The sequence below is a fragment of the Pantherophis guttatus genome, chromosome 5, assembly GCF_059756535.1.
Source record: "Pantherophis guttatus breed Tessera chromosome 5, ASM5975653v1, whole genome shotgun sequence".
Lineage (NCBI taxonomy): Eukaryota > Metazoa > Chordata > Lepidosauria > Squamata > Colubridae > Pantherophis > Pantherophis guttatus.
Genome location: NC_142067.1, coordinates 47,323,519 through 47,350,180, shown reverse-complemented (window position 1 = coordinate 47,350,180; position 26,662 = coordinate 47,323,519). Strand labels below are relative to the sequence as shown.

The 26,662-nt window shown below is 37.0% G+C and overlaps 1 protein-coding gene across 6 annotated transcripts in view; it reads left to right on the top strand.

Moving 5' to 3' along the window:
• Positions 1 to 25,733, top strand: part of LOC148113350 (uncharacterized) — a 79,611-nt gene extending 53,878 nt beyond the window's left edge. For 4 of the 6 annotated variants that reach the window (XM_087895043.1, XM_087895042.1, XM_087895044.1 and 1 more), the window contains 3 exons: positions 6,058 to 6,187; positions 7,920 to 7,963; positions 15,902 to 16,451. In XM_087895043.1, coding sequence (XP_087751169.1) covers positions 6,058 to 6,187; positions 7,920 to 7,963; positions 15,902 to 15,978 — 251 coding nt within the window. In that variant the 3' untranslated portion in view covers positions 15,979 to 16,451. Of the gene's footprint in view, positions 1 to 6,057; positions 6,188 to 7,919; positions 7,964 to 15,901; positions 16,452 to 21,806 lie in introns of those variants that run through there. The other 2 variants (XR_015734459.1, XR_015734460.1) reach the window with 2 other exon arrangements.
• Positions 25,734 to 26,662: the final 929 nt, after the last annotated feature.

Below are 26,662 nucleotides of genomic sequence, written 5' to 3'. Positions count from 1 at the left end.
TCAAGAAGTGCCACTCACATAAAAATGTATTCACAATCATTTGAATTAATTGTAAAGTATAATTGCATTAATTTGAAAATCTGGTGGGGGAATAATGTCTGGCCTTTTCTTTTTCTGTCATTGGATAACATTCAAGATACTGGTGAACAAGAGTTTATAGGACTATCAGATCTACTGTATGTTGCAAAAAATTGGAAGAACAACAGATAGCAGCAATGTATTTAATCTTCTCTATCAATGTGCTCCATCTAGTGACTGTTGAGAATTGCAACCCCTTGGAGTATATATAGGGATTTTGGCATTTTGAGATGTATAAGGTTTTGCTGTTCAGAGAACAAATTAAATTTACTTCTAAAAGATGATATCTTACAAAGAACAATCTGTGAATCTGAGATATTTCCATCCAATTACCTGGCTCCAAATCACTTAGGTAAACAGTGTAAGAATGGTACAACTGTACAATATGAACTCAGCAGTATCTTGTTTAGTCTGCTGATCAGCCCTGTGAACAGACAGGATTACAGAAAAATACTTCTCTTACTATGTTTGCAATAGCACAACAGTTTTATTTACTTTGATCTTTTTTTTTAAACAAAGCAATCACACTCCAATTAACAAAAGCAATATGATTGAAAATGAAAGCAGGGGAAAGTTAAACAAAGCATATGTTGATTGACACATGCAATATCTTTTAGAAAAAAAGCAATGGTAAAGTTGTAGCTTTGCTGTAAAATAATCATACCATATCAGATTTTGACACCATCTCACTTTCTTTAGCATGGTAATTTCTCAAAACAAAAGATATAATTTAATTTAGTCTGTAGAATTTTTAATATAGAAGAATTTAGCATTCCCTGGGCATTTTATAAAAACAAATGTCAAGAAATAAGCATTCAATTTATAATACTCATGTTTCTTTGCTCTGTTTAAACTTCCAATGCCAGTGCATATTTCTGAAAATATTTATAAAAAATAATGGGAATAGATGTAGACAATTATTATTTTTTCAGCAACAGCATGAGAAGGACATATTCTAGTGATGCCAAAATGAAATGAAGGAAAGGAAGGGAATGGAATGGAAAGGAAAGGAAAAAACAGAAAGCAGAAAGACAGAGAGAGAGAGAGAGAGAGAGAAAGAGAGAAAGAAAGAAGGGAGGGAGGGAGGGAGGGAAGGAAGGAAGGAAGGAGCGGGGGAGGGAGGAAGGAAGGAAGGAAGCAGAAAGAAGGAAGGCAGGCAGGCAGCAGGCAGGAAGGAAGGAAGAGACAAGTTAACAAATATAGCATTGCACTATACATCCCACCTATTTTATTCAAACATATACAGTTGATACATATGCAAAAGGGGTGTGGATTATATTGTGGCACTAGATCAATTATTTCCCTTTTTTTCAACCTGTAAATTCTGCTGGATCTTTAGCTATTCACTCTTCTTTCCTTTCTTTTCTATCATATTTAGAATTTATTATTAATTTTTTTTCTCAAGGATGCATAGTCTACAGCTTTTATAGAATCCTATATAGAATGTATTGAAAAGTATTTATACTGATAGTTGGAACTGAATGAAATACTCATTCATACAAGTCTATAGAAATTCCAAAATAGTGCCATAGACCAAACTGCTATAGACTATATTCCTTTACCTGAAATTCAGTTCAGTCAAGTTAGGAACACTGTTGGATAGATATTTTATCAAAGCTTTTTTTTTTTCCTGAATTTCTTCTTAAACATTTGGCTCCGGCATTAATTCAAATTTAGCTTTGAAAGGTAAACTGGCAACAGTTATTTGTGTTTTATAGAAACCTGTTTGGATTGCTGTACTGTGTTTCATGTGACTCTGTTAAAAGAAAATCAATAAATACAAAGCACAAAATTTAGGTTTGGAGATATTCAGGGATTGGTAAAACAGTCAAATAATGGGCATAACCCTTCAGTCAAACCAGGGGTGAAATTCAGCCGGTTCTATCCAGCTCGGGCGAATCAGTAGCAGCAACTGCGGGAGGCTCTGCCCACCCGTGTGGACATCATGATGTCATTTTTTTGTGATGATTGTAAGCCTCTGCGCATGTGCAGAAAGCTTTGCGCATGCATGGCACACGCACATTTGCGAACCGGTAGGGAAGGTAAGTGAATTTCACCTCTGAGTCAAAGTCCTTCTTTTCTGCATAGGTTACTCTCAGCGTGAGCGGCACCCGGTCAGGGTTGCCATCAAAAGTAGTCTGCAAGGGGGGCGGTCCCCATACCAGTTGGGGGCCCCATACCCCGGGTTGCCCAATTGGACCTGGAGGATAAGGCACCTGACCGAATACACTCAGGCCTCTGGGACCTGCACCCTGTCCTGGAGCTGGGCGAAGCGGGCCAGGCGCCATTCCCGTAGTTGACGGTCCAACCAGTTGAGGTGCAGGGTAGTGTGTTGCAGGCGGTCGGGAACCATTACTTAGGGAAGGGCCCACCCGCAACTTGGGGCTAGCTAACCGAAACCGAGTCTCTTGTCCCGTAGAAGAGGTGTGCCAGCTGGTGCTAGGCTCAGTCCCCGTCATCCAAGGTTGCCATGACTGTGCATCCCGGAAGCTGGCTTCCCCAAACTGCTCCTGGAGAACCTCTATGGTGGATTGGCCCAAACTCGTTGAATAGCTCCACTCTCCGTCGTCATCTTCTACCCAACGCCGCTCTCTCCATTGATGAAACCGTTCGCTGTAAGGAGGCGATGGGTCTTTCAGGGCGCCCATCGGAGCGGCCAAAGCAGGGCTCTGCCACCACTCTCCCGATACTGCTTGGCTGGCCATGCCTCTCACCGCCCCAGCATCTTTAGCGTCCTCGCCCTGGCTGCGGCTTTGACCACGTTCTTTCGGCCGAACCGAAGGCTGATCCTCATCTGGGATTTCCCCTGACTCGGGTAGTCCTTCCTCCTCCAAGGGTGGTGTTGCGACAGTTGTATCCACCCCCTCCGCCATCCCATAAGCCAGAGGGAGCGCCAATTTCCTCTCAGCTGTTCCAGGCAAGACTTAATCAAAACGCAGCAGCTCTTTGAAGTACGCTGGTTTATTCATGTCAGCTTCCAGATACACGCTGTGATTTGTAAAGATGAACGAAATCGGTGCTACGTTTCTCTAGGAATGGGCATTTATATAGCCCGCCAATTCATTACCTCCTTTAATACCATGCCCCTGTTTATTACCACACCCCTCTTCACACCGCAGCGGCTCATCAGCGCGTTCTGGAATGTACTCTCATAGCATCGTTTAGGAAAGGCCCTACACCCACCGCACCCGATACCGTCACCCCTCACCCTGGACACGACCACCTGCACCCAGTGCCACCATCACCATGTATGTATATGTCCCTTGATGCTGTCATCACGTGGTAGCATTGTCGAGCGTGCTGCGAGGCTCGACAGTTACATTTGCAACTTGCACAAAAAAGGAGGGGATGGGTTCTACTCATATAACTGGCTTTTTCTGACCCCCACCCCACCCTTTCAGAATCCCCTGTCTGGTTGCAGACAGAAATGGATGAGCATAACAGAACATAATTGTGTTTCTGTGGGAAAAAATTAAATAGTCTAAGGAGTTCTAGGTTAAACAGGGAAAGGAAGAGGGGAAGGGAAAAAACAATTTTCTGCAATTGAGCAGAAATATAACTCTTTTTTTATATTTGTAGCAACATTGTTGCTCCCTGTGTGCACCCCAAATCTAGCCCCTCATTCAACTTCTAGATCATCAATTGTTTCTAATTCTTACTTCATATTATTATGGATTTGAGGACTAGTCTAAGATAAATTTTGCAGGATTTCACACATTTTTTAAATACCGCATTTTTCGGAATATAAGACGCACCAAGTATAAGACGCACCTACCTTTTTTGGTGTTTTTTTTAAAAGTTTGGGGTTTTTTTAGACAAACACACATACAAACATACAATGTATTTTCTTTGAACAGAGTATTTGGCTGGTTCACAAATTTAAACAGTGTTTAGTCGTTTCAATTAAATTTACAATTACTATATTTCCTTTCTGCCATATTTATTCCTCATCTATTTTTTTTAAAAAAACAATATTATCATTCATTCTCATCTCTAATCTTAATTACATTCAATTTTTCCCTTCTATTCTATATTGTACCCCTTCCCATTGTCATCTATTTTTATATCCATCCTCACATTGGTTAATTATGTAATATTACAATTCCTTAATACAAATTCAACATTTTAATATAAATCAATTAGTTATATAACTATCTTTTTTGTATATTAATCAATATAAACATGAATATTCCAATTATTTCCATGCAATCCAATTGCTTACAAATCAATTAATTATATTTACCAATAATAATAAACCAAATAATTTTCCTCTCTTATGTTACTCATTTTCACATCTTAAACTCTCCCAATAACACACATAGTTTTGCCCATATAATCCTCCAAATCACAACTTAATCATTTCTACTTTCATCACAATATATAATTAAAAATATTTCAATCATTACTATTTCCCTAATTAAATTTAAAAATGTTCTAGCTGTTATCCAAGCTATAATTTAATCCTTTTTACTTTCACCACCATATACCATTAAAAGTATTTCAATTGTTACAGCTTATACTTATTCATATTTCTAAAAAAAATAAAAAAAAACTTATCATTGTCTAGATTTCAAACATACAAAGACAAATATTCCAATTATTATTCATTTCACTTTTACAATCATGATTTCCCATTTATTTCTTACTACTATTCATATTTCAGTTCTAAATATGTATAACATTTTCCTCTTTCATTTCTTTTTCTCCCTTCCCATTTTTATTTTTGCCTTTTTCGTTTTCCTTTTTTTCTTTTGTGTCTAAAATCTTGAACTCTCCTCTTTTGCCCTAAATCTCCCATTGTTTGCATGTACCTTTTTTGGTGAGGAAAAAGAAGAAATGAAATCTCCCTCTGCCTCTGCCTAATTTTGCCTCATTACAGCAAACAGCCTGCTTTACTTTCAGTTTCGTTTTCAGCATAGCTTGATTAGCACAAGGAAAAAAAAATCTGCTCCAGCAATTTATCTCTTTGCAGCAAGCAGCAAAGCCTGCACAAAACAGCTGAGAGCAAATCAGCTGAGAGTCGGGAGGCCGATCTAATCAACTTGTGCTAATTAGTCTATGCTGAAGCTGAAAAGAACTGTTTTTTCTTGCTGTTTGCTTGCAAGAAGGTAACTGCTGCAAGGTACAGGCCAAAGGGTGGGGGCCAGTGGGTGGGCAGGGATACATTCGGTGTATAAGATGCACTTAAATTTTCACCCCCTTTTGGGGGGTAAATAGGTGCGTCTTATACTCCGAAAAATACGGTAACTATTGTACTATGAAAGTACAATTAACAGAATTGTATACATGGTTTCTAAAGCATATTAAAGCATTTTATAAAGGACATTTGATAGGAGAAGACATGATGCAGCTGTAGCAACCCATAGGTGTTGAAATGAAATGACTAATGTCTTTTCCTTCAGTAGTTAGAAAAAAGAATAAATGAGATCTGGTTTTGTAATTGGAACTAGAGAACCCTAGTCCGTTGGGTCATTGTTTCAGAGACATTTCCTTATCTAAATAGAGAAACATAATGACCATAATTTGATAAAAAAAAAACCAATGGTAGTGCAAGTGCTTCCAACTTCCTACTGATTTCCCAACTGAGTGTCTTTGGGAAGTGGCAAGGATCCTTCCTTCCTTCCTTCCTTCCTTCCTTCCTTCCTTCCTTCCTTCCTTCCTTCCTTCCTTCCTTCCTTCCTTCCTTCCTTCCTCCCTCCCTCCCTCCCTCCCTCCCTCCCTCCTTCCTTCCTTCCTTCCTTCCAGCCTGCCACCTTTCCTCCCCATCCACCTCTCTTCCCCTTCCCTCCCCTTTCCCTTTCTCTTCCCCTTCCCCTTACTTTTTTTGTTGGTAGATGCTGTTGCTGAATGAGAGAGAGAATGAGGGATTGAAATACTGGCTGGGACACTGTCACAGATGTTTAAATCAAGGATCACATGATCTTAGCAGCAGCCCAGCAGCTGAAGCAGTCACAACTTTTCCAAATTTCATTCTTTCAGGAGTCATGAGTCCCGGATTTTGGATGCATTCTGAAGTACCCTGGTTCAAAAATTGTTACACCATGGTGCACAGGTCGCGATTGATATTACCTTCGTACGCAGCCACAGTGCAAGCCCTGCAGGCTGGAAAGTAAGTTGAGGCTCAACTGCCTTTTGGGACAGGCTCTTGGCTTCCGCAAGGCCCAAAAGAAAGCACGTGGTCTGGGCACACAGCCCTCCCCGGCGAGAAAAGCCTTGGATGACCTGATCTGTCCTGAAGGCCTTAAGGTGCACCAGAGTTTCCATATGCTTCCGCCAGCCTGAGCAGCCTGCCCTAACAGAGCTAGCACCTGGCAGCGCCACTCCTGGCTAGCGGGCAGGTGGATGTCCCAGGACTGCATGCTTGCACCTTGCTGCACTGCAGCAGACTTGACCCCAGTGTGGCGTTCTCCCCCAAGGGCTGCCTGCTTGCCCACCTGCCGACCAGGTGTGTCCCCCCGTCATGGGCTGGATGCAGGACCTGAGGCACAGGGAAGGGCGAATGGGTGGCAGCCGTCCAGAGACCCTCAGAAGCTGAGAACTGGGTCTGAAAGGCAGTCAAGCCTTGCCATTCCCCCCAAGGATGCCTGCATTACTTTCCAGCCTGTGGGGCTCGCACCACAGCTGCCATGAAGGTAATGCCAATGGCAACCTGCTCTTGGAACATCCCCTTGGCCTAAGGTAGAGTAAAGGGACCACAATTTTTATACAGGACACACCCCTCACCACGCATCTCTGCCGGTTTGTAGCAGAGCAACTTCTTCCTCACTGGGCATTAGCCAAGGGGAAGCAGCCAGAGCAGGGCATGGCAGTGAAACCAGGCCATGGAGGCAAGTTGGTAATGAGAGGGGGGCGGCCTGGGAAGATCTCTCTCACCAATCCCCAGTTTATTGGGCAGATGGAAGGGGTGGAGAAGAGAGCAGAGCAGCCAGTCTCCTTTTCTGCAGTTGGAAGCAGCCAAAATCTGCTTCCTCCTCTGTGTCCGCATTCTACCTGCATTACAACATCTGGGGGAACCATACCCAAGAGAGCTTGGCGGTGTCCCAGTGCTCAAAATCAGTTTTCATTTCTTTGCACAAAAGGTGGGGGGAAGATCATATGGGATACAGACCTGCTAATGCGTTGTCCCCAAAGTGGCCGGATAGGGGGGGGAGGTACAGCCTCTACGCCAAAATGGCTGGCTTCCCAATTTATTTTGAGCTTAACCTAATCCCCGAATAGAGGTGCAAAGTTAGATTGGCTGCATATCATCCTGACTGTGGCTATAGCCCAGCCAGAGCTAGCTGTCGTCCCCAACAGAGTGGTCTCCAGCAGTGAGGAGTGGCTGAGCGGGGAGGGGCAGGGTGAGTGACATTGAGTTGGCCATGCCCACCCAGCCACATGACCACTTAGCCACACCCACCCAGCCGGTCATTAGGGCAGAGCCAGTTGTTAAATTATTTGAATCCCACCATTGGTCACACCCAATATGATGTATAAATGTACCTGAAATTACAAAAAGTCAAGAATTTAGAGTTACCTTCTTAAGGGAAAACAGGTTTGGAGAAGTGATGGAAATATTTTTCCATTTAGGACAAAAATAGTTCACTTTATTATAATCAAAATATTTCAATTGCATTGTTTTATGCTAATGTTTCTTCCAGTGTTGAGATATCACCTATATTTCTGTTCCCTAACAACATTTGTGTATTGCTATCAAATCTACTGATCCTGGGATTCAATATTTTATTTTTTCCTTGCTATAAATGATGTGAAGTTTAATTTTATAAAACATTTCTATGTTATAGCACTTTTTTAATTCAAGGAGGACAGGAGCCTAATATATTTTATTTTTGTTATTTTAGAAATCTATTCTATGGGTTCAGTTTTCAAGAAGAAGAGTCCTATGGTAAGCACATTTCTGTCATTAAAAATAAGACACACCAGATTTACAGCGGCATGTTGTTTTATTAAAAAAATGTGAGAACAACAATTTCATAATGTGGTTTACTTATGAGATAGCACATTCGTTAGACATATTACAACTAACAGAGCACACACTGATATCCATAGCAGAGTATTTTGTTTTTTAAATCTAATAGTTTGACCACAATTTGTCATGGTTCCAGTTGCCTTGTTTAACAAGGGGGTATTTTTGAAGTTATCATTTCTCCTTCATTGTAGATATTTACCTCCCAAAACCCAGTTCTTGCCAAAATAATAAGATTAAGAATAAAAGACCTACACTATTTCAACAGCTGGTTTGCTATATATGCCAAGTGCAGAGTCATCAAACAGTGTTGAATGGTGTTTTAACAGTCTGTTTTTGTTTTAAGACTGAAGGCAGCATTTAACAGTCCGGGCCTTATATTCTATGGATGTTCTCCTTTTTAGTCAGAGCATCTTGTGGGCAAATTCTTGATCACACTGTGGTGGTAATCATCTTGCCTTCTTTTAATATATGCTATGGGCAACCGTACTCTTTTTTTTTAATATGTACTAATTTTGCAAAAGACATTACTTAAAATCTAGTCTTTTGTATTTGGGAGGTTTGAGATTGTCAGATGTAAATGCCTTATTCCCTAATGTGTAAATAATGTATATATGGGATATCAGGGGTTAACTTATTCTTTGACTCTTAATGTATTCATAATTCACCACTCCCACTCTTGGCTCCACCCTTTGTATATATAAGGAGCCACCTTCACCATTTTCTTTGCTTCTATCTGTGAATATTCAGTGAATATAGAATGCCTATTATAATTAAAGAGAAATATATTTAAACCTCTAACTCTTATTATTATTATTGAGTCTGATCCTGAAAATATTGCAACAAGCTGGTAGCAGAGGATGGTTAATTGACTCAATAAATACCTAAAAATGTCTAAGAAAGATAGACCCAACACCAGGGCCTACAGCAAAGAAATAGAAACTGAACAAGAAATAATCAACGAATCCACAAACGCGATTTCGAGAAAATCCAAAGAATACACCACTGAAGAAGAAGAATTAATAAATGAAAATGATGGCCAGGAGGAAATCGAAATAGAAAATAACGAACTCAGGTCAGAGATATTGAAGTTATTAAAAAGCCAGAAGAATGATGAAAGCCTCATCGCGAACCTCCAAGAAATGCTGAAGAACAGCGGAGCAGCGAGAGAGAAAAACATCGCTAAAGAGAAACCCAAAGACCAAAAAACTGTGAGTGATATGACTACAGAGAAAGTCGTTATGAAAAAGAAAAAATGTGATCCCGCGCGAAATTTTGAATGGCAGCCATCTTGGTTTCAACAAGCCTCCAAAGTGAGCGAAGCAGAGCCAATCAAAATGCTCAGTTCAAAATTTCTGGCGCGAAAAACGTTATCAGACAACGAAAGTGAAAAGGAGGATTCAAACTCTTCGGAAGAGCCAGAATCAGAAAGTGAAGACGACTTAACGAAATCCCAAGTAAAGTCAGCAATGAAGACACTTTTTGCTGCATTTGGGCCAAAATTAAAAATTTCCAAAGCGCCAAAGAAGAAGCAAGCGAACAAGCCGATACTTCAAGACCTGCACGCTCCCATCCTGACTTCGAGAGCGACGACGCCCGAGCCCAGAGAGCCATGTCGATTCCGCCCTACACCGCAGACCGAAGCAAGTGCCAACGCACCCAAAAGAAAGAGAAGAACAGTCGCCGCCATCAGAACTCCTACGACCGAGCCAGAGACCGACTCGTCTGAAGAGGAGCGGAGCGAGCGAGCTACAATGGAGAGAACCTTCCACGACGACGCCAAAGAAGAAATGAACAACGCGCATGTGCGAAACTACGTAGACGGTCCGGAAAGACTTGAACTGGCCAGAGAACCGCGCAGACTCGTTGCGAGCATCCCCATGCCGTTTTGCAATTTCATACACTTGCGAGACCACGGACTACCTCAGGTTGTAAGTAATGGACAAAATAATGTGGGAAACTTACCCAGTGACTTCCCAAAACTTAGGGTTGATGGCATTAATTTGCAAGAATGGTATCAACAGCTCCAGGTTGTCTTTATGAAAGAAAATTTACTATTTTTTATCACTAGTCCCCCAAGAAGACCTTGGACTTTAAAAATAGATTGTTTACACCATAAGGCATTTTTCTTAATAATATCTAGCGTGTCTCCTGCAATGTATCATAGCATCAAACCAAATCTAACTGTTTCAGAAATAATTCAATGCATGTTTAATTTGTTTCACAGCGATAGTGTAGCTACCACCACAAGAATGTCTAAGGACTTCTTTTCTTCCAGAGTAAAACCAGGGGTTTCCATAAGTGAGCATTTAATATCTTTAAACAAAATAAGAGCTGAGCTGCATTTGAGGGGGGAAGTGATTTCAGATCAAACAATGAAAAGTGTTATTATCAACTCACTTGATTCATCATGGGATAGTTTTATGTCACACTTAGACACCATCAATCTAGGATATTTATCAATAGAAAGTCTGTCTAACAAATTGATAGCAGAAGACAATTCAAGAAAAAATCGTTATAGCAATCACACAGAACACAAATCTTTTAGGAAGGTAGCTTTCCAAGAAAAATATAATGAAACTTTTAAATGCCACAATTGTGGGTCCAGGGAACACAATAGAAGAGATTGTCCCAAAATTTCAAAGGAAAGACATAGGTCAGAATATAGGAATAAATACAATTATAGACAGTCTTCCACAGATAGACATAAATATAGAAGCCCACCAAATTACAGAGAAAGTAGAGGGGGCAGAGAAAATTCAAAAGAGAGAAAATCTGGTTCACTGAATGGACTAAATAAACAAGACAGCACTAAAACGCAACAAAATGAGAACAATAATTGGCTTATTGATTCTGGGGCAACTAATCACACCACTAATAACAAAAATATATTGTCTTCATTTACAGAAGATAAGTTTGTAATAAAGGTAGCTAATCAAGAAAAAGTTCAAGTATTAGGCAGAGGGAATGTGACCTTGCCTGGTCTAGGAAAAATAGAGGGGGTATTGTTAATACCAGAAATACCTCATAACATACTAAGTGCCATAAAACTAAGCAGAGATTCTGACATCAATATAGTTTTCTCAAAGGGAAAAGCAACTTTAGAGAAGAATAAAACAAATGTAGGCACTGTGATGATTAAAGGAGGCCTACCCTATCTGATAACAAAAGAAAGATGGTTACATAACATTGATTCAAATATGGAAGATTGTATTGAGGCAGATGATGAAAATATTAGTAACAGTGACAATGATGAATGTAAAATATCTCATGATCACACAGATACACACAATGAGAAGAAACCAAAAATAGGTAAACCAATTCATGACGAGTGTGCTCACATCTTACATAGGAAGTTAGGACATGCAAGTTTTCCTGTAGTACAAAAAATGACTGAACACGCAGAAGGTGTCAAAATAAAAAATTGTGAAAATTATTTGGAATGCTCAGTATGTAAATCTACTAAACTAAAAACTAGTCCCAGGCCAAAAAAATCCATCAGATCAACTAACAAAATTTTTGACTTAGTACACATGGACTTAGTTGGCCCATTAACTCCATCAATCACTTATAGAAAACGTTACTTCCTAACAATAGTAGACGATTACAGTCGCTATGGTTTTGTTTACACATTAAAACACAAGGATGAAACCTTTCAAAAATTTAAGGAATTTTACAAACGCATAGAAACACAACATAATATCAGAATAAAACAAATTATGACAGATAGGGGATGTGAATTCATGTCTAAAGAATTCTCCCAATGGTTAAAGGATAGAGGAATGCTACATTACACGTCTAGTCCATTTTCTGCGTTCCAGAACGGGATTGCAGAGAGAAAGAATTCCACATTACAAACCATGATTAGGTGCACATTAGAGGATGCTGGTTTAGGCAAACAATTTTGGTCAGAAGCCTTACATTATTCAAATTACACTCAAAATAGAACCTGGTCCAGTATTGTGAATAAGACACCATATGAGGTGATGTATAATAGGAAACCAAAATTAGCACACATGCACATATTTGGGGTCACTGCAGACGTACACATACCTAAACAGTTGAGAAGAAAGGGAGAAAACGTATCCAGAAGACTAAGATTTATGGGATATGAAACTGGCACCAAAGGGTACAGATTCATTGATAATAATAACAAATTTATAGTTTCCAGAACAGCTGTGTTCCATGAACAGGCTAACTGGTCTAAATTACATCTTAATGAAATATTTCCAAATAAATGCAAAGATACAAAATCTCGTGAGGAAGGGACAATAGAAAATCAAAATATCAACAAAAATAAAAACAAAACCAAAACATGGACAAATAGTCAACACAAAATAAAGACAGACACATTAACAAAAAAGGAAGCAAGATATTTGCATGACTACCATAGCAAACCTGAAAGAGCTATTAGGAACAACAGAAATCAAATACCAAATAAATACAGAGATTACATAATGCATATGGATGGTGAACAAATAACACCTAATACATATGAGGAAGTATTAAAACTCCCTCGTGAAGAAAAGGAAAAATGGGAACTAGCTATGAAAAAAGAGATGGAAAGTTTGCAAGGATTAAATGTATTCACACCTGCGATTGCACCTAAAGATAAAACAATTATTGGTACCAGGTGGATTTATAAAATTAAGAACCTAGAAGGAGGCAATACCCTATACAAAGCTAGATTGGTTGCACAAGGTTATGCACAAAAATATCCGGAGGACTATACTGACACGTACTCCCCCACAGTAAGAACAGAGAGTGTTAAAACAGCTCTAGTAGTAGCATCCGCACTCAATCTTGATGTATTTCAATATGACATACAGACTGCGTATCTACACGCAAAACTAGATAAGGAAATATATGTAAGAGCACCTCACAGTCAATACACTAATAAAAATGAAATTTGGCTATTGAACAAGAGTTTATACGGATTAAAGCAATCTGGCAAAAGATGGTACGATTGCTTGGTGAAAGTACTTAAGACCATGGATTTCAACGCTACCACTGCTGATAACTGTTTCTTTGTCAAAAAGAGTGATGATTACATTGAATTTGTATTGATTTATGTAGATGATATTTTATATATAGGAAAACACAAAGAGAGAAGAGAAATCTTTGTAAACAAGCTAAATGAACATTTCTCGTTGAAATCTCTAGGTAAAGTAAACAAATACCTTGGTGTACAAATTAACAAAACTAGAAGGGGATTCAAACTTACTCAGAAAGATAAGATTATTGAACTTCTAAACAAATGCAATTTAAACAATGCCAAACCCTGTGACACTCCTATGCAAACTGATTTCCTTAGAAATACTGATGAATCTTCCCCTGAATTCAAGGATAATACATTTTATAGATCAGTCATAGGTTCACTTCTTTATATATCTAATTGGACTAGGCCAGATATTGCATTACCACTCAATTTATTATCAAGGCACGTTAGCAAACCAACAATGTATCACTGGGAAGCTGTCAAAAGAATTTTAAGATATCTGAAAAGTACATTAGACTTTTGCCTAGTATTAGAACCTAGTGATAATAAAGAACCAAAACTTACATGTTACGCAGATGCGGATTGGGCTGGAGATATATCATGCAGAAAAAGTACTTCTGGTTATATTTTTCTGTTAAATGACTGTCCAGTTTACTGGTACACTGGTAAACAAGAACTGGTAGCCACTTCAACCACAGAAGCGGAATATGTTTGTTTATCCAAAGCTGCAAATAACCTTGTATGGTTTAATGATTTAATTTCAGATGTTTGGAAAAAACCTGCTTTGCCTTTTGTTATGCATGAAGACAATAAAGCAGCCATTGAAATATCTAGATCCGATGCCATTGGACAAAGATCCAGGCATATAGATATAAAATTTAAGCATGTGAGACAATTGTCTCAAGATGGATTTATCAAAGCAGTGCATTGTGATACCTCTGAACAATTAGCTGACATATTGACGAAGCCTTTACCTTCTAAACAGCACAAATACTTAACTTCCAAATTGTATGTCTTATATTGTCCTGAATCTGAATGTAATTGGTGTTGTATAGCGAACCGGCATTTAGAGGGGGATTTGTCAGATGTAAATGCCTTATTCCCTAATGTGTAAATAATGTATATATGGGATATCAGGGGTTAACTTATTCTTTGACTCTTAATGTATTCATAATTCACCACTCCCACTCTTGGCTCCACCCTTTGTATATATAAGGAGCCACCTTCACCATTTTCTTTGCTTCTATCTGTGAATATTCAGTGAATATAGAATGCCTATTATAATTAAAGAGAAATATATTTAAACCTCTAACTCTTATTATTATTATTGAGTCTGATCCTGAAAATATTGCAACAGAGATATACACTGCCAACTAGGTAGAGAAACAAGAAATTGTGTAGCGGTAAGCCAAGAGTAGAGTCAGACAGATAAGACTTAAGACATATTCAGATAAGGCTTCCAACTTAACAAACAGCCATTTGTATTTTTCTTATCCAATAGAGTACAATGAGAAAAGAGGTGCTCTAGAGCAGTGATCTAGCATGCTGGCTGAGGAATTCTGGGACCTAAAGTTCACACATTTTAATTACTAAGTTTGGAAAACAGTGATAAACATTTAAGTTATCTTATTGGAATTTTTATGTTTAGGATTTTTTTCCTGGTTCAGAACCATGGCTGTTTTCAAACTATTCTTAAAAGAAGTATCTAGTATGGTCATGACATTTTACTTAATTCTCTTTCTGGGAATTGATATATACATCTTAAATTTGCCAAGTTTGAAAAATACTGGTCTGTGGCAGTACAAGACAAATACAATCAAGCAAAACTAGTGATTTTTTTTTTAAATTCTCATATCCTTAGTACTTACCTGATTAGTTCTTTAGCAAATAAAATGTGCAGAAAAATACAGCCTTGATAAATGCCCATAATCATTGCTGCCTTCCATAATCTAGGCAGGATGTCCATTGTCTATATCTTTTTAATGCACAAACTACCAACATTTTTTTTTTTGCTTTAATTTATATGCCGCCCTTCTCCGGAGACTCAGGGCGGCTTACAATGTGTTAAGCAATAGCCTTCATACTTTTGTATATTTATACAAAGTCATCTTATTGCCCCCACAATCTGGGTCCTCATTTTACCTGCCTTTGAAAGAATGGAAGGCTGAGTCAACCTTGAGCCTGGTGAGATTTGAACTTGCAGTAATTGCAAGCAGCAGATGTTAATAACAGTGCATTAGTCCACTGTACTACAGGCTCTTTTTAGAATAAGACTTTTAGAATTTAGAATAAGACTTTTGTATCTGGACTACAAAAATCACAATGAACACAAGATGGCATTTTTGTATCTTTTTGCTGCCCTCTAAATGGCCACAAACATTTATGCATCCAATCCTGAGTCTAGAAAAAGATGCTGACCTTAAATTTCTGGTTGAATACAGCCAAATGAGCATGGCTTATTCAGTTTTATATGATAAATTCAAGATTCTACTATTGTCTGGAATGCAAAAACCAGGGGTGCAGTGAAGAATGCAGAATGGTATATTGATTTCCAGTGTTTAAATCTTAAGTATCTACCAACATTACCAGTAGAAGTTCCAGCATTGATGGAATTAGAATCATCAGCCCCCTTTGTTGATTTATAGAAAATTGATTTCTGTAATTTTTATCCCCATGCTGTGAAAATCTCCACTAATTTATATTACAGAGCAAGCCCTGGTGATTTTTCAACAGGCTATCAGAATAGTGTTTAGATCTTTTATTTTTCTTATTAGTTACCTGTTTGATTTACACTAATGACTTTCTAGCCACACTAACAGTAAAAGCCTAATCTATAGCACTTGTACGTTATCTTTCAGTCTCCTGGAAAAGCTATTATATCACTCTTGGTGGTTTGAGGGCATCCCTGAAGCATATAGCTGACTATCACATCTGATCCAGCAGGAATGTTCCCACGCTCTCATATTCTGACCTTGCTGCATTTTTCAGTTTCTGAGAATGGCACATCTCAAACAAATAAACAAGCTTCAATGGATCTTAAATACTACATATCTATATAACACTTGTATCTACTTGTATCTATTTCTATGGGTCTCCCTTTCCCAATCATTGACAAAACCTGGACACAAAAACCATTTTCTTGCACAAATAAATCTTTCTACTGTTTCCAAAGGCTCTCTTTTTAGAAGATTTACAAAGCTAAATTAAGCTAAGTATAAGCACCTAGAGCTTATAAATCATTACAATTTATGTCTGTTACTAAAATTCTACAACAAATGATATTTCCTTTCAAGATATCCACAAAAATACAGTAACTTCCTTTGGGATTGCCACTTTTTTGTGTGTGTGAGGGGAGAGTTAATCTATCTATCTTCCCTCTAATGATTTAGCACTTTAGAATAATAATAAATAAAGTTTATAAAACATGATTTTTTCTCTAAACTTTCCTGAAATGAAAGTGAGAGCTGTGATTTGGTAGTCATATTTATATTATCGAAAAGCTTTCTTTATCCAGTTGCAGGTTTGGCAGTATTAATGTAATAACAAAAGTTAAAATGTCCCTTGAGCATATAGAAAAGCCAGAACTTTTCCTTAACATTTTCAGTGTTAAGGAACGGGGTCTTAGATCAGCAATTATGCTTTTCATATGCAGTAACATTGAACGCTTCTTTGAGCATTTCTGGTTCAGGCATGTCTGTTAGGATAGCTGTAAAAGATTTTCTAGATGGTTGCATTAGATACTTTTGAAGTATATTCCAGTGCAGTAAATGTTATCTGCTATTAGAATGGTTATAATATCAGAGTTTCATCAGAAACATCTGTGCAAATCAAACTAAATATAATATCGTAATGCTACTTATATGCACAGCTACAAAAGGTCTATTCAGTTGCTTGTATTCCCACTTTACACACAATGGGCTTGTTATTCTTACAGTATAAGTCATTTATGGTTTGGTGAAGTTCATCCAAGGGTGAGTATACCCAAGTAATGTGAGGAAATGCGTCCTTTTTTTAAAAAAAAATGTAATCACATACTGGTGGAGATAGATTACCTCCAACGTTCTACTTAAGGTAAACAAAGACATCATTGAAATCTTAACTGTGTTTATTACAGGTGCTGCAAATTTAAAACAAAGCTGACTGCTACCTTATATAGTGGCATTAATCTGTCTGAATTCTTCAAGTTGCTGAAGTCTTAGCGGCTTAATTATAAATCTTTTATATAACCTAGCTAATTAGCCAGCATATATGATTTCATTTTGTAATAGTTCTGCAGGAAGAAAAGAGAGAGGAAAAGGTTACATTTGAAGCCAAATAAACTCCAGATGTGAAAATAGTTGCTCCTAAGCCTAAAATATTAATTTTTGAAAGTACTGAATATTTATGCTTTAGCAGAAAATTTGAGGTCAATCAAAAAGAATGAATTTATACACATAGCATTTATATAAATAATAATTAAAATAATTAAAATAAGAGAAAAAGGCAACAAAATAAGACAAATTAGTGATATTAGATAATTTTATATATTAAGGGAGATAGATATCCTAATATCTCCATGGCTTAGGGCCCGCTTATTTACGAGACCACCTTCTGCCACCGATGACCTCCCACCGGCCAATACGTTCCCACATAGAGGGCCTCCTCAGAGTGCCGTCGGTCAGGCAATGTCGGCTGGCGACCCCCCGAGGAAGAGTCTTCTCTGTGGGGGCACCCGCCCTTTGGAATCAGCTACCCCCAGGGATACAACTAATCCTGGACCTCCGTACCTTCCGCTGGGCTCTGAAGACTTTTATTTCAGCAAGCCGGGCTGGGTTAAAAATCTTTTAATCGTTGAATTGTATGGGTAAGGGGTTTTAAACTGGGGGAAGCCAATATAAATTTAATTTTGTTTTTATAGTATTTTAATGTTTATATTGTATGTTTTTTAATTTTGGCTGTTCACCGTCCTGAGTCCTTCAGGAGAGGGGGTGGTATAAAAATTTAATAAATAAATAAATAAATAAATAAATAAATAAATAAATAAATAAATAAATAAATAAATAAATAAATAATAGGTATCCTTAATCCTTAGTTAAGGACAGATGGTCATGGAGAAAATCAATCTCTGTGATCACCAAGAATTGTCATCAACATGATAGTACATAATCAGTCAATCAATCAATGAAGCAAGCAAGTGTCCTGGGTCAGATGATCCTACAAAGCTTTTAGATGAGCCTTGCCCTAATATAAGCTATAGACTAGAATTAGTCAAAGATGTTTACCCATGACCCTGACAGATCCTTCAGTATAGCCACACAGATAATATGAACAGAAGTGATGGTAGATTGAATATTAGAAATTAGACAGATATTATTTATGTTGTAAAGTTAACCAGATGTTTGATTTGGCATTTTTATTCACCTATCAAGTCCTTCTCAAGGATGTGAGATGGGCAGATGTTATTTGATGTATAATAGAGAGAAATGTGAAATAATAGCTGCCAACTTTTTAGGTGTTGGCCTTCATATGCAGCAAATTCTTGCCAAGGATCTAGGATATCATAATACTGTATATCGGCATAATATATACCAGGGGTGTCAAACTTGATTTCATTGAGGGCTGCATCAGAGTTATGTTTGACCTCTTAGGGCCGGGGGTGGGGCATGCCATGGGGTGTAGTCATGGTGGTCATGGCCGGAGTGGGCAAGGCCATGGCGGGCCTGCCATGGGACTTGTGGGGGGGCACTTGTGGTGGCCAAGGGCTAAGGCAGGATTTCCCTCAGACCCTCCCTCACTCTCATTATACAGGTAATCCTTGAGTTATGAATATAATAGAGCCTGCCAATTACATTTGTAACCCGAGGATTCATTTGATTGAATCACATTAAATGAATGTAATCACTCCCTGCTTTCTCCAATACATTTGTTAATAGAATGCACAGGTCATTAAATTTTTATTTATTTATTTATTTATTTTATTGAATTTCTATACCGCCCTACTCCCGAAGGACTCAGGGCGGTGAACAGCCATAAAATAAAACACATACATATACAAAATTTAAAATCGAATAAAAGAATTAAATAAATTTGGCTGAATTAATACCCATAATTTAAAATACCCATATTTTAAAATACATTAAAATTTAAAATTTGCACTTAAAAGGGAGAAGATTTAGGCGAGGCCTAATGTACATGAGGTATCTCAGAGTGGGGGAGAGCGGGGCTTAGTGCTGGAGCAGACCATCCAAGGCCTGCCTCAATCCACTGAGATACCTCATGCTCCCCTGGGGTTCCCACAATTGCTTCCCCCCCTCATCCTATCCTGCCAGGTCCCCACAGAGTGGGCCTGCTTTGCTAGAGTCCCAGATTCCACTTATTCCTCCCCACCCCATTTCCCATGGATTACTTACTTTTTGAAGATCTCCAGAACTCCAGAATAGGCTGACCCACTGGCAGAGAAGCCAAAGTGTTTTATTCAGATGATGGCAAAGCTGTAAGAATGTGAAATCTAAGGAAAACATTTTTGCCAGCTTCTGATAAAAGACTTCAGCTTGGGGCCTCTGGTAGTAGAAAAGGCCTCCTGCTTCAGGGATTGAGGCAGCACCAGCCAATCAATGAGGAGATTGCTTCCTTTGTCTCATCGGGCTAAACTGTTGATTGGCTGCCATGCCCCAATCCCTGAAGCTGCTCATTTGAACTAGCTAGTCAGCAGCAAACAGTCAGGCTGCTCCTCACCAGCCAGACTGGACTCAAACTAAGCATGCAGACCTCATGGCAGAGAAGCCGGTCTTTTATTCAGATGGGGAAAGCTGTTTTTCTTACATCTCACATTCTTACAGCTTCACAGCCCACAGTGCTAGTCCTTTGCTATTTCCAGGCCGGCCCTGTGAGCTGGATCTAAGCACCTTGTGGGCCAGATCCGGTCTGCGGGCCTTGAGTTTGATACCCTGGTTTATACTGTATATACTATAGTATGGCCAACTTCAGGGTTGGCATACATATTATACTATTCAAGCAGTGTGGCCTTTTGCAAGTGACAGATGGACATTTTGTTAATGCACAGATTTTCTAAGTGCTGTCCAAGAGGTTTTGGTATGGCGCTGAATGTGCCGATAACCACTGGACCACATAGCTAGTTTATGCCATAATCATTCAATTTTAGATCTTGATACTTTACTATCTTCTTCAATTCTTCATCTTCTTTTGTAATATTTCCATCAATTATCTACAACTTTCAATCACAATTAAATCTGCATGTCATGAACCAAAATTCTGCCAGTTTCAAATCCCACAATATTTTAACCCGTTCATTTTTTTAATCATTAAGGATCTGGCATAGGCAGATGTTATTGTTTGATAGTGTTAAATATATAGTTGCAAAATATAATTTTTCCAAATAAAGTTGCAATTGACTTATGGTGATTGATGCCATGTCTCTTTTCTATTCTTGCCATGTCTCTTTCTTATTCTTTATTTGGTCTTTTTTCTAGGCAAGTTTGGTCACCAATATTCAGTAAGCTTTCTGATATAGTAGCTTCAGTGAATCTTCTTCACTTTCCTTTTCTTCTAATACCATTTTTTTAAATTCAACTGTCTGGTGTAGTTGCAACAATCCATGTCCACCCATTTTCCATGTTATATAGAGCCTGTGAACATTGCTGCACGAATATCATTATTTTCTAGTCTTCCTATCCATGGTTTTTAGTTCTGCTTGCCTCTATTCTGTTATCCCAGCTATGTATTTAATGACTGGAATTGTTGAGGTGTTAATTTCCTTGACAGTATTTTCTCCATTGAGTTTGGATTTTAAGATACTCTTGTGCTGTATTCAACTTCTAACCTTCGTTTTGACTTTAGTATGCTTGATGATGTCAGCTTGAATGATGTCCAGGTACCAGATCATCTAATGATACAGCCATTAAACGAAAAGTGGCTATATTCAAAGCTAAAACAAAAGAAATTCTATTGAAACCAGGCATGTTATACACTATTTACCTAGTATCGGATGGATGTCAAATCAGTCACTCATTTAGTCACAAACATACTTATATACTGTACAAAAAAATTTGAGATTACAGTTCTCTGGAGGATAAAAAAAACAAAAATAGATCAGTTTAATTGATTGCTGTTTGAGACAGTTATTGCAAATGTTCACAGCTGAACATGCCTTTGCAAAGTCTCAAGTGTATACTATATAGCAAAAAATAAATTACAGCTGCTGAGAATTTTTTTAAAAAAGGTACAACTTATTTAGCAATTTGACATTAGTAATCTGTCAAATTGTCAGTATCAAAGGAAACATTTTTAACCACAAAGAAAATTAAATATACAAATGGCAGAAAATGGCAGTGCATATTTTTAAAAAGCAGGTTATTCCCTAGTTTTACATGATTTTTAATTTTATTCTGTCTGAGAGGATTTAGTATATATTATATTATGTTATAATGAAACAAACTCAACATAAGCAAAATAAAGAATGGTAAGTCTTTTACTGCAGGTGTAAACAATATAAATATAGTTACAATCACATATAAATATGGACATGTTCAGATATTGAATATTTAATGTTGTTTGATATAAGGATTTATTTTCTGCAGATGCTCGGTATAGAGCTGATTCAAAACTGAGACATTATGGTCAGTATTTTATTTTGATCATGTAAAATTATTTATTTATACAGTAAAAAAATGCTTACAGTTGCAGATTTCTTTTTAAAAACGTGGTTGTTTATATTTCTGTGATTTTTTTTCTTTACCTTATTTTTATTCTCTCTCTTAAATCCAGGTGCCTTTACACAATAGAGCCACAGTCAGGAGTCAAAAGTATTAGTCTTTGATCCACCATTTGTGAAGAAATGCACCATCCTGAGAAGAATTAAGTAGCTTGAATTTCTGTAAGAGAGAAAATCTTTCTCCTTCTTAAATTAAATAGCAAAGACTTTCCATGCCAAATACTAGTCTGAACATGAAAGAGACTGTATAAGCACCACTCTTTCCTATTCCTTTTAGTGTGAAATAATGAATTGGTGCTTAAAAAGGGTAGCTCTTCTACAACTAAAATGAGACCCCTTCAACTTTATTATAGATACAACATGTGGATATGTAGAAGATGTGTATTTTCTGAAAAATATAATTTGACAATTAAAATTTTGGATTGCGAGCAGATCCTAATTAAATAAGAACCAGATGTTATGAAGTTTGTTTTACTTTTCACATATTAAAAAAGTTGAGCTAGATCCAAAGAATCAGAATCATTAGATGGAGAAAATGAAACAAAATGTTAATTTTCCTGAATCTTTCCCAGTTTCCTAAAAATAAATTTTGGAATCTCAGAATTTAAAGTAACCATCTCACTATCATTGTGCAAAGTAGACCATATACTGCTCATATTACTGCTCTCCAAATACTGAATTTTGTCCTGGTTTCAGGAAGTCAGGATATTGGCATCCTAGTTGGCTAGTTAGCTGGATAATATCCAAATCATACTAACCATGGGATTTTCCTATGATGCTCTATGGAAGCAAAAGTTGGACTTCAAAGTAGTAGCATAGGAAGAGTATTGAGGTTTTTGAACTCTGGTATTGGAGAACACTCATTACCATTTAACTAGGATTTGTTTCTGAAAGCCTTGATACTCTCAAGATTATTACTGAACTTCTGTGTCAGTTATAAGAAGGACCAGAATAACAGAAAATATAGAAGCAAGAATAATGTGCAAGTAAATGCTATGGTGAGATGTAATCCTCCTATGAGTGCTAGCAATTAGGGTTTCCAGTGCTAGAAGAAATACACACATGCACATGCATAACACACCCTTGTCTCTCACAATTTTTAGATTATAACAACTAGAACGTCACCCCCCACACAAAAAAGTAAAACAGTAGTTATTGAGATCTGGACCAATAATCTTTCAGGCTCAGGGATCAGCAACTAGTGCTATCCAATTATGCTGGGTTTGAACTCCTTTATACAATAAGGATTTTAAAGAGGCTGTAAGAATTCTGCCAGAATAAATAGAAGGAACCAGCACAGAAAATTTCAATAACACAGTGGTAGAACACATGCTTGATTTCAGTTCCAAAAAATTCCAGATTTATCATAGAATTTTCATGTAGGGTTCTCAAAGACTAACTGAAGTTCTGGAAAACTGTTTACAATCATATCAACTAGTACATAGCCAGAATTAAGACAAGCTAGCAAATTTTAATGAGGATTTTAAAAGTATGATCTTAATTCATATAATTGTCATTAATTTCTGTCTAAATTAGACTAAATGTGAAGACTACTATCAGTGACAAAACCACTTTCTATATGGAAGTTTTTTTCTTTTGTTTATTTTACACTGAATAGCATTTCATCATATTAATATCTACAGGAAGTTGAAATGTTATTTATCAGATTTACACCTCTTAAGAATAGTTTTCCAAGAAAGCATTCTGAGATGAACATTTAAATGAATCTTCACAATGAATTCAACTCAATGAGACTTTTTAATTTATACAGCAATTTATGGCAAAAAAGGATGTTGCAATAATTTATGTCATAAAACAGGGGTCCCCAAACTCTGGGCTATGTTTTCAACTGGGCCATGGAAACAGTGGGCGAGCATGCACATGCACTTCATTTGTGAGTGGTGTATGTGTGTGCGTGCGCACCACTCGTGCAAATTTAGCTGTGTGTACATGCATGTTCGCTTGCCGCTCGTTGGAACCATCCCTTTTCTCCCCCAGTGGTCTGCAAAGCCAGAATGGTTGGGGAACTCTGTCATAAAATATTGCCTATGTTTCTGGGAGAAAAAGACATTTTGGTAAGCAAATTATCTCCAGTCATCAGTTATGATTTCTGTTCATTTTTTGGTCTACAAATGTCTACTATTTTTAATTTTCTCTGTACACATCCTACACATCCATTCATATCATGTAGCAGAGTAACATTTTTCCTTAGATTTCTAACTTTCAAATTATTGCCAATTTCCCACAATGGCTCATCTATAATTCTTGTATAATATATAGTTTACAATAACCTATAAATTCCTCCTTTCATATGAACCCACAACAACCACAATAATATCAATTCATATCATATCAAAATTCCCTATATCTATTTATTTCTAAAATGTATTTATTGATTGTACATCACCAATAGTTGAACTGGCTTATAAATTGTGTATATGTGCATATATCCCATAAGATCATTTATACAAATTTATTATTGATTATTATTTATTGGTTATTGGTTCGATTTATATGCCGCCCTTCTCCGGAGACTCAAGGTGGCTTACAATGCGTTAAGCAATAGCCTTCATACTTTTGTATATACCTGCTTAATAGGGCTTTCGGCCCCCCTAAGCGGTGTTCTTTTTTATACAAAGTCAGCTTATTGCCCCCACATTTACATCCTTTCTCTAAGTTTCATAGACACACAATGGTTTTAGTTTTAATTTCATGTATTAATTCATGTACTTTACCATTTACTCCTTTTATTTTTCAAATCAAAATAATCTATATGCCAAGAAGGTCACCATAAATATGTCTTTACTGTCTTGGCATTGGTCAATCCAATTTTTCACATATTGCATTGTAGCATGATAGACTAGGTTATTAAACTTATCATACTAATAAGAAGGAATACCATTGAATTTTGAGATATATTTGGGCAATCTGACACAAACACAACTAAATACCAGGTTTACTTAAAACATGCTTACATTATTCTATGTAAGATAGAATATAATTAGATACTATTGCATGGATCTCATAAACTAAGAAGCATAGGAAATGTAGCAAAACTTATTTAAAATTTATTTAGGATATAAATATATGCAGGATAGTAAAACAGAGTCAAGATATAATGTTTGTGTGCTTTGAAGGAATAAAATATTGATATTATGATCCTTCCCAAAATGGCTTAGCTTATGGAGATTTCTTGTTCTAGCTTTATCAAGACAATTTTTTTGAATTAAATCTATTTCTCTGTTTCTTACCATTTGTTCCAGATTTTTTCTTTTTTTAGGGGTAAAATCATGCTAGAATATGTCATCTATTCCATGAATAAGTACCTAATTTAAGCATAGGAACAGACTTTCAATAAAATATAAAGGAAATTGTGTATCATTTATTATTGAAAGCTAGAGCGAAGAAACAACGTGTAATGGGATACATATCCAGTCTTGGCCTATTGTTCTGGGGAGAAAATCTCCAAAGGTGATTATGTTGAAATAAGGCAGGTGTAAAAACAAGATCTGACCTTAATGGCTTTTCCTGAAAAGCAAAGCATTTGTTCTCACATTCTTTCCATTCTGCTTTTATGATAGGATATGTGTCTCTGAAATAATATGTCATCATGATCACGCTTAACATAGTTTCCATTTTACTTTTTTGCTTAGGATATGCCTTCCCAAGGTAGTATGTCACAAACTTTACATATTAAAAAAAGAACCTTGATAATATTGTTATGACTATAACTTTTAAGAGGAAAAACAAAAGCAATTGGTATGGATGTGCCAAAAAGTGCTTTTGAAAAGGCTAAGTATATATATAAAAAAGCAGCCATTTCTTATACTGCCCAAAAAATGAATGTTCATAACTGAAAAGATAGATCAACATTAAAATACAAGGCCTTGCACAGCTTACTTCTTAGTCCCCAGGAACACTGATACTGTGTAAATGTAATAAATATTTAAATAAATTAAAAGGTATGTCTTTTAACTATATCTTTTGTCGTATTCCAATATATGAAATCAGCAAAGACAACTGAAAGTACACAATTACAAGATTTAATAACCAGTGAACTCATCAAAAATGTCTATTTTATTTGAAGTCACCAAAGAAGAAAGATCATTACATTATATCCAAATTGTGTGTGTGTGTGTGTGTGTTTTTTTTCTTTTCTTCTCAATAGCAAGATTAATAAGCTGTGTTCCCTTGGATGCCAGACTTCTATCAGCTAGAGGCAGTGGTGGGATTCAAGTAATTTAACAACTGGTTCTCTGCCCTAATGATTTCTTCCAACAACCAGTTTGCTAAACTGCTCAGAAAGTTAACAACCGGTTCTCCCGAAGTGGTGCGAACTGGCTGAATCCCACCACTAGCTAGAGAACATGACTAGCAATGATTATGAGACATTATGCAATATTCCTTTTACAAAATTGAATACGTTGAATAAAGCTATAATGTCAGTTATATTATTTTTATCCCATATTAATCTCTGAACTTAACTGGTAAAACCCCGTTGGAACATTGAAAAATATTTTTGGTTTGTTTTAGCATTTATTAAATAAGATAAAGGATAGATAGAAGGTCAACTGTCTCTATTTTTTAAGTGAAAACAAAGAGACTGCAAGTTGACACATTTAATTTGATCAGTGGGAAAGGGAAAGCCCATCAAAATCTCTCCCACTTTTTCGACCTGTTTTTTAGGCCAGAAAGATACACAGAGGTATCTCAATTTAGTTCACTTGCATTGAGAAAACATGCTTCATTTTGCAGCTTTATGAGAAAAAATAGCTGTATCAAATTTTGTATGTTATATGTACACTTATTATGACTATGTCATAGCAAAAGAAATATTAGTACAACTCAGGAAGACTGCTGTGTAGCCAGAAGACAAAATAGATAAATCCAGTGGCTGCTGCAAAGAAAG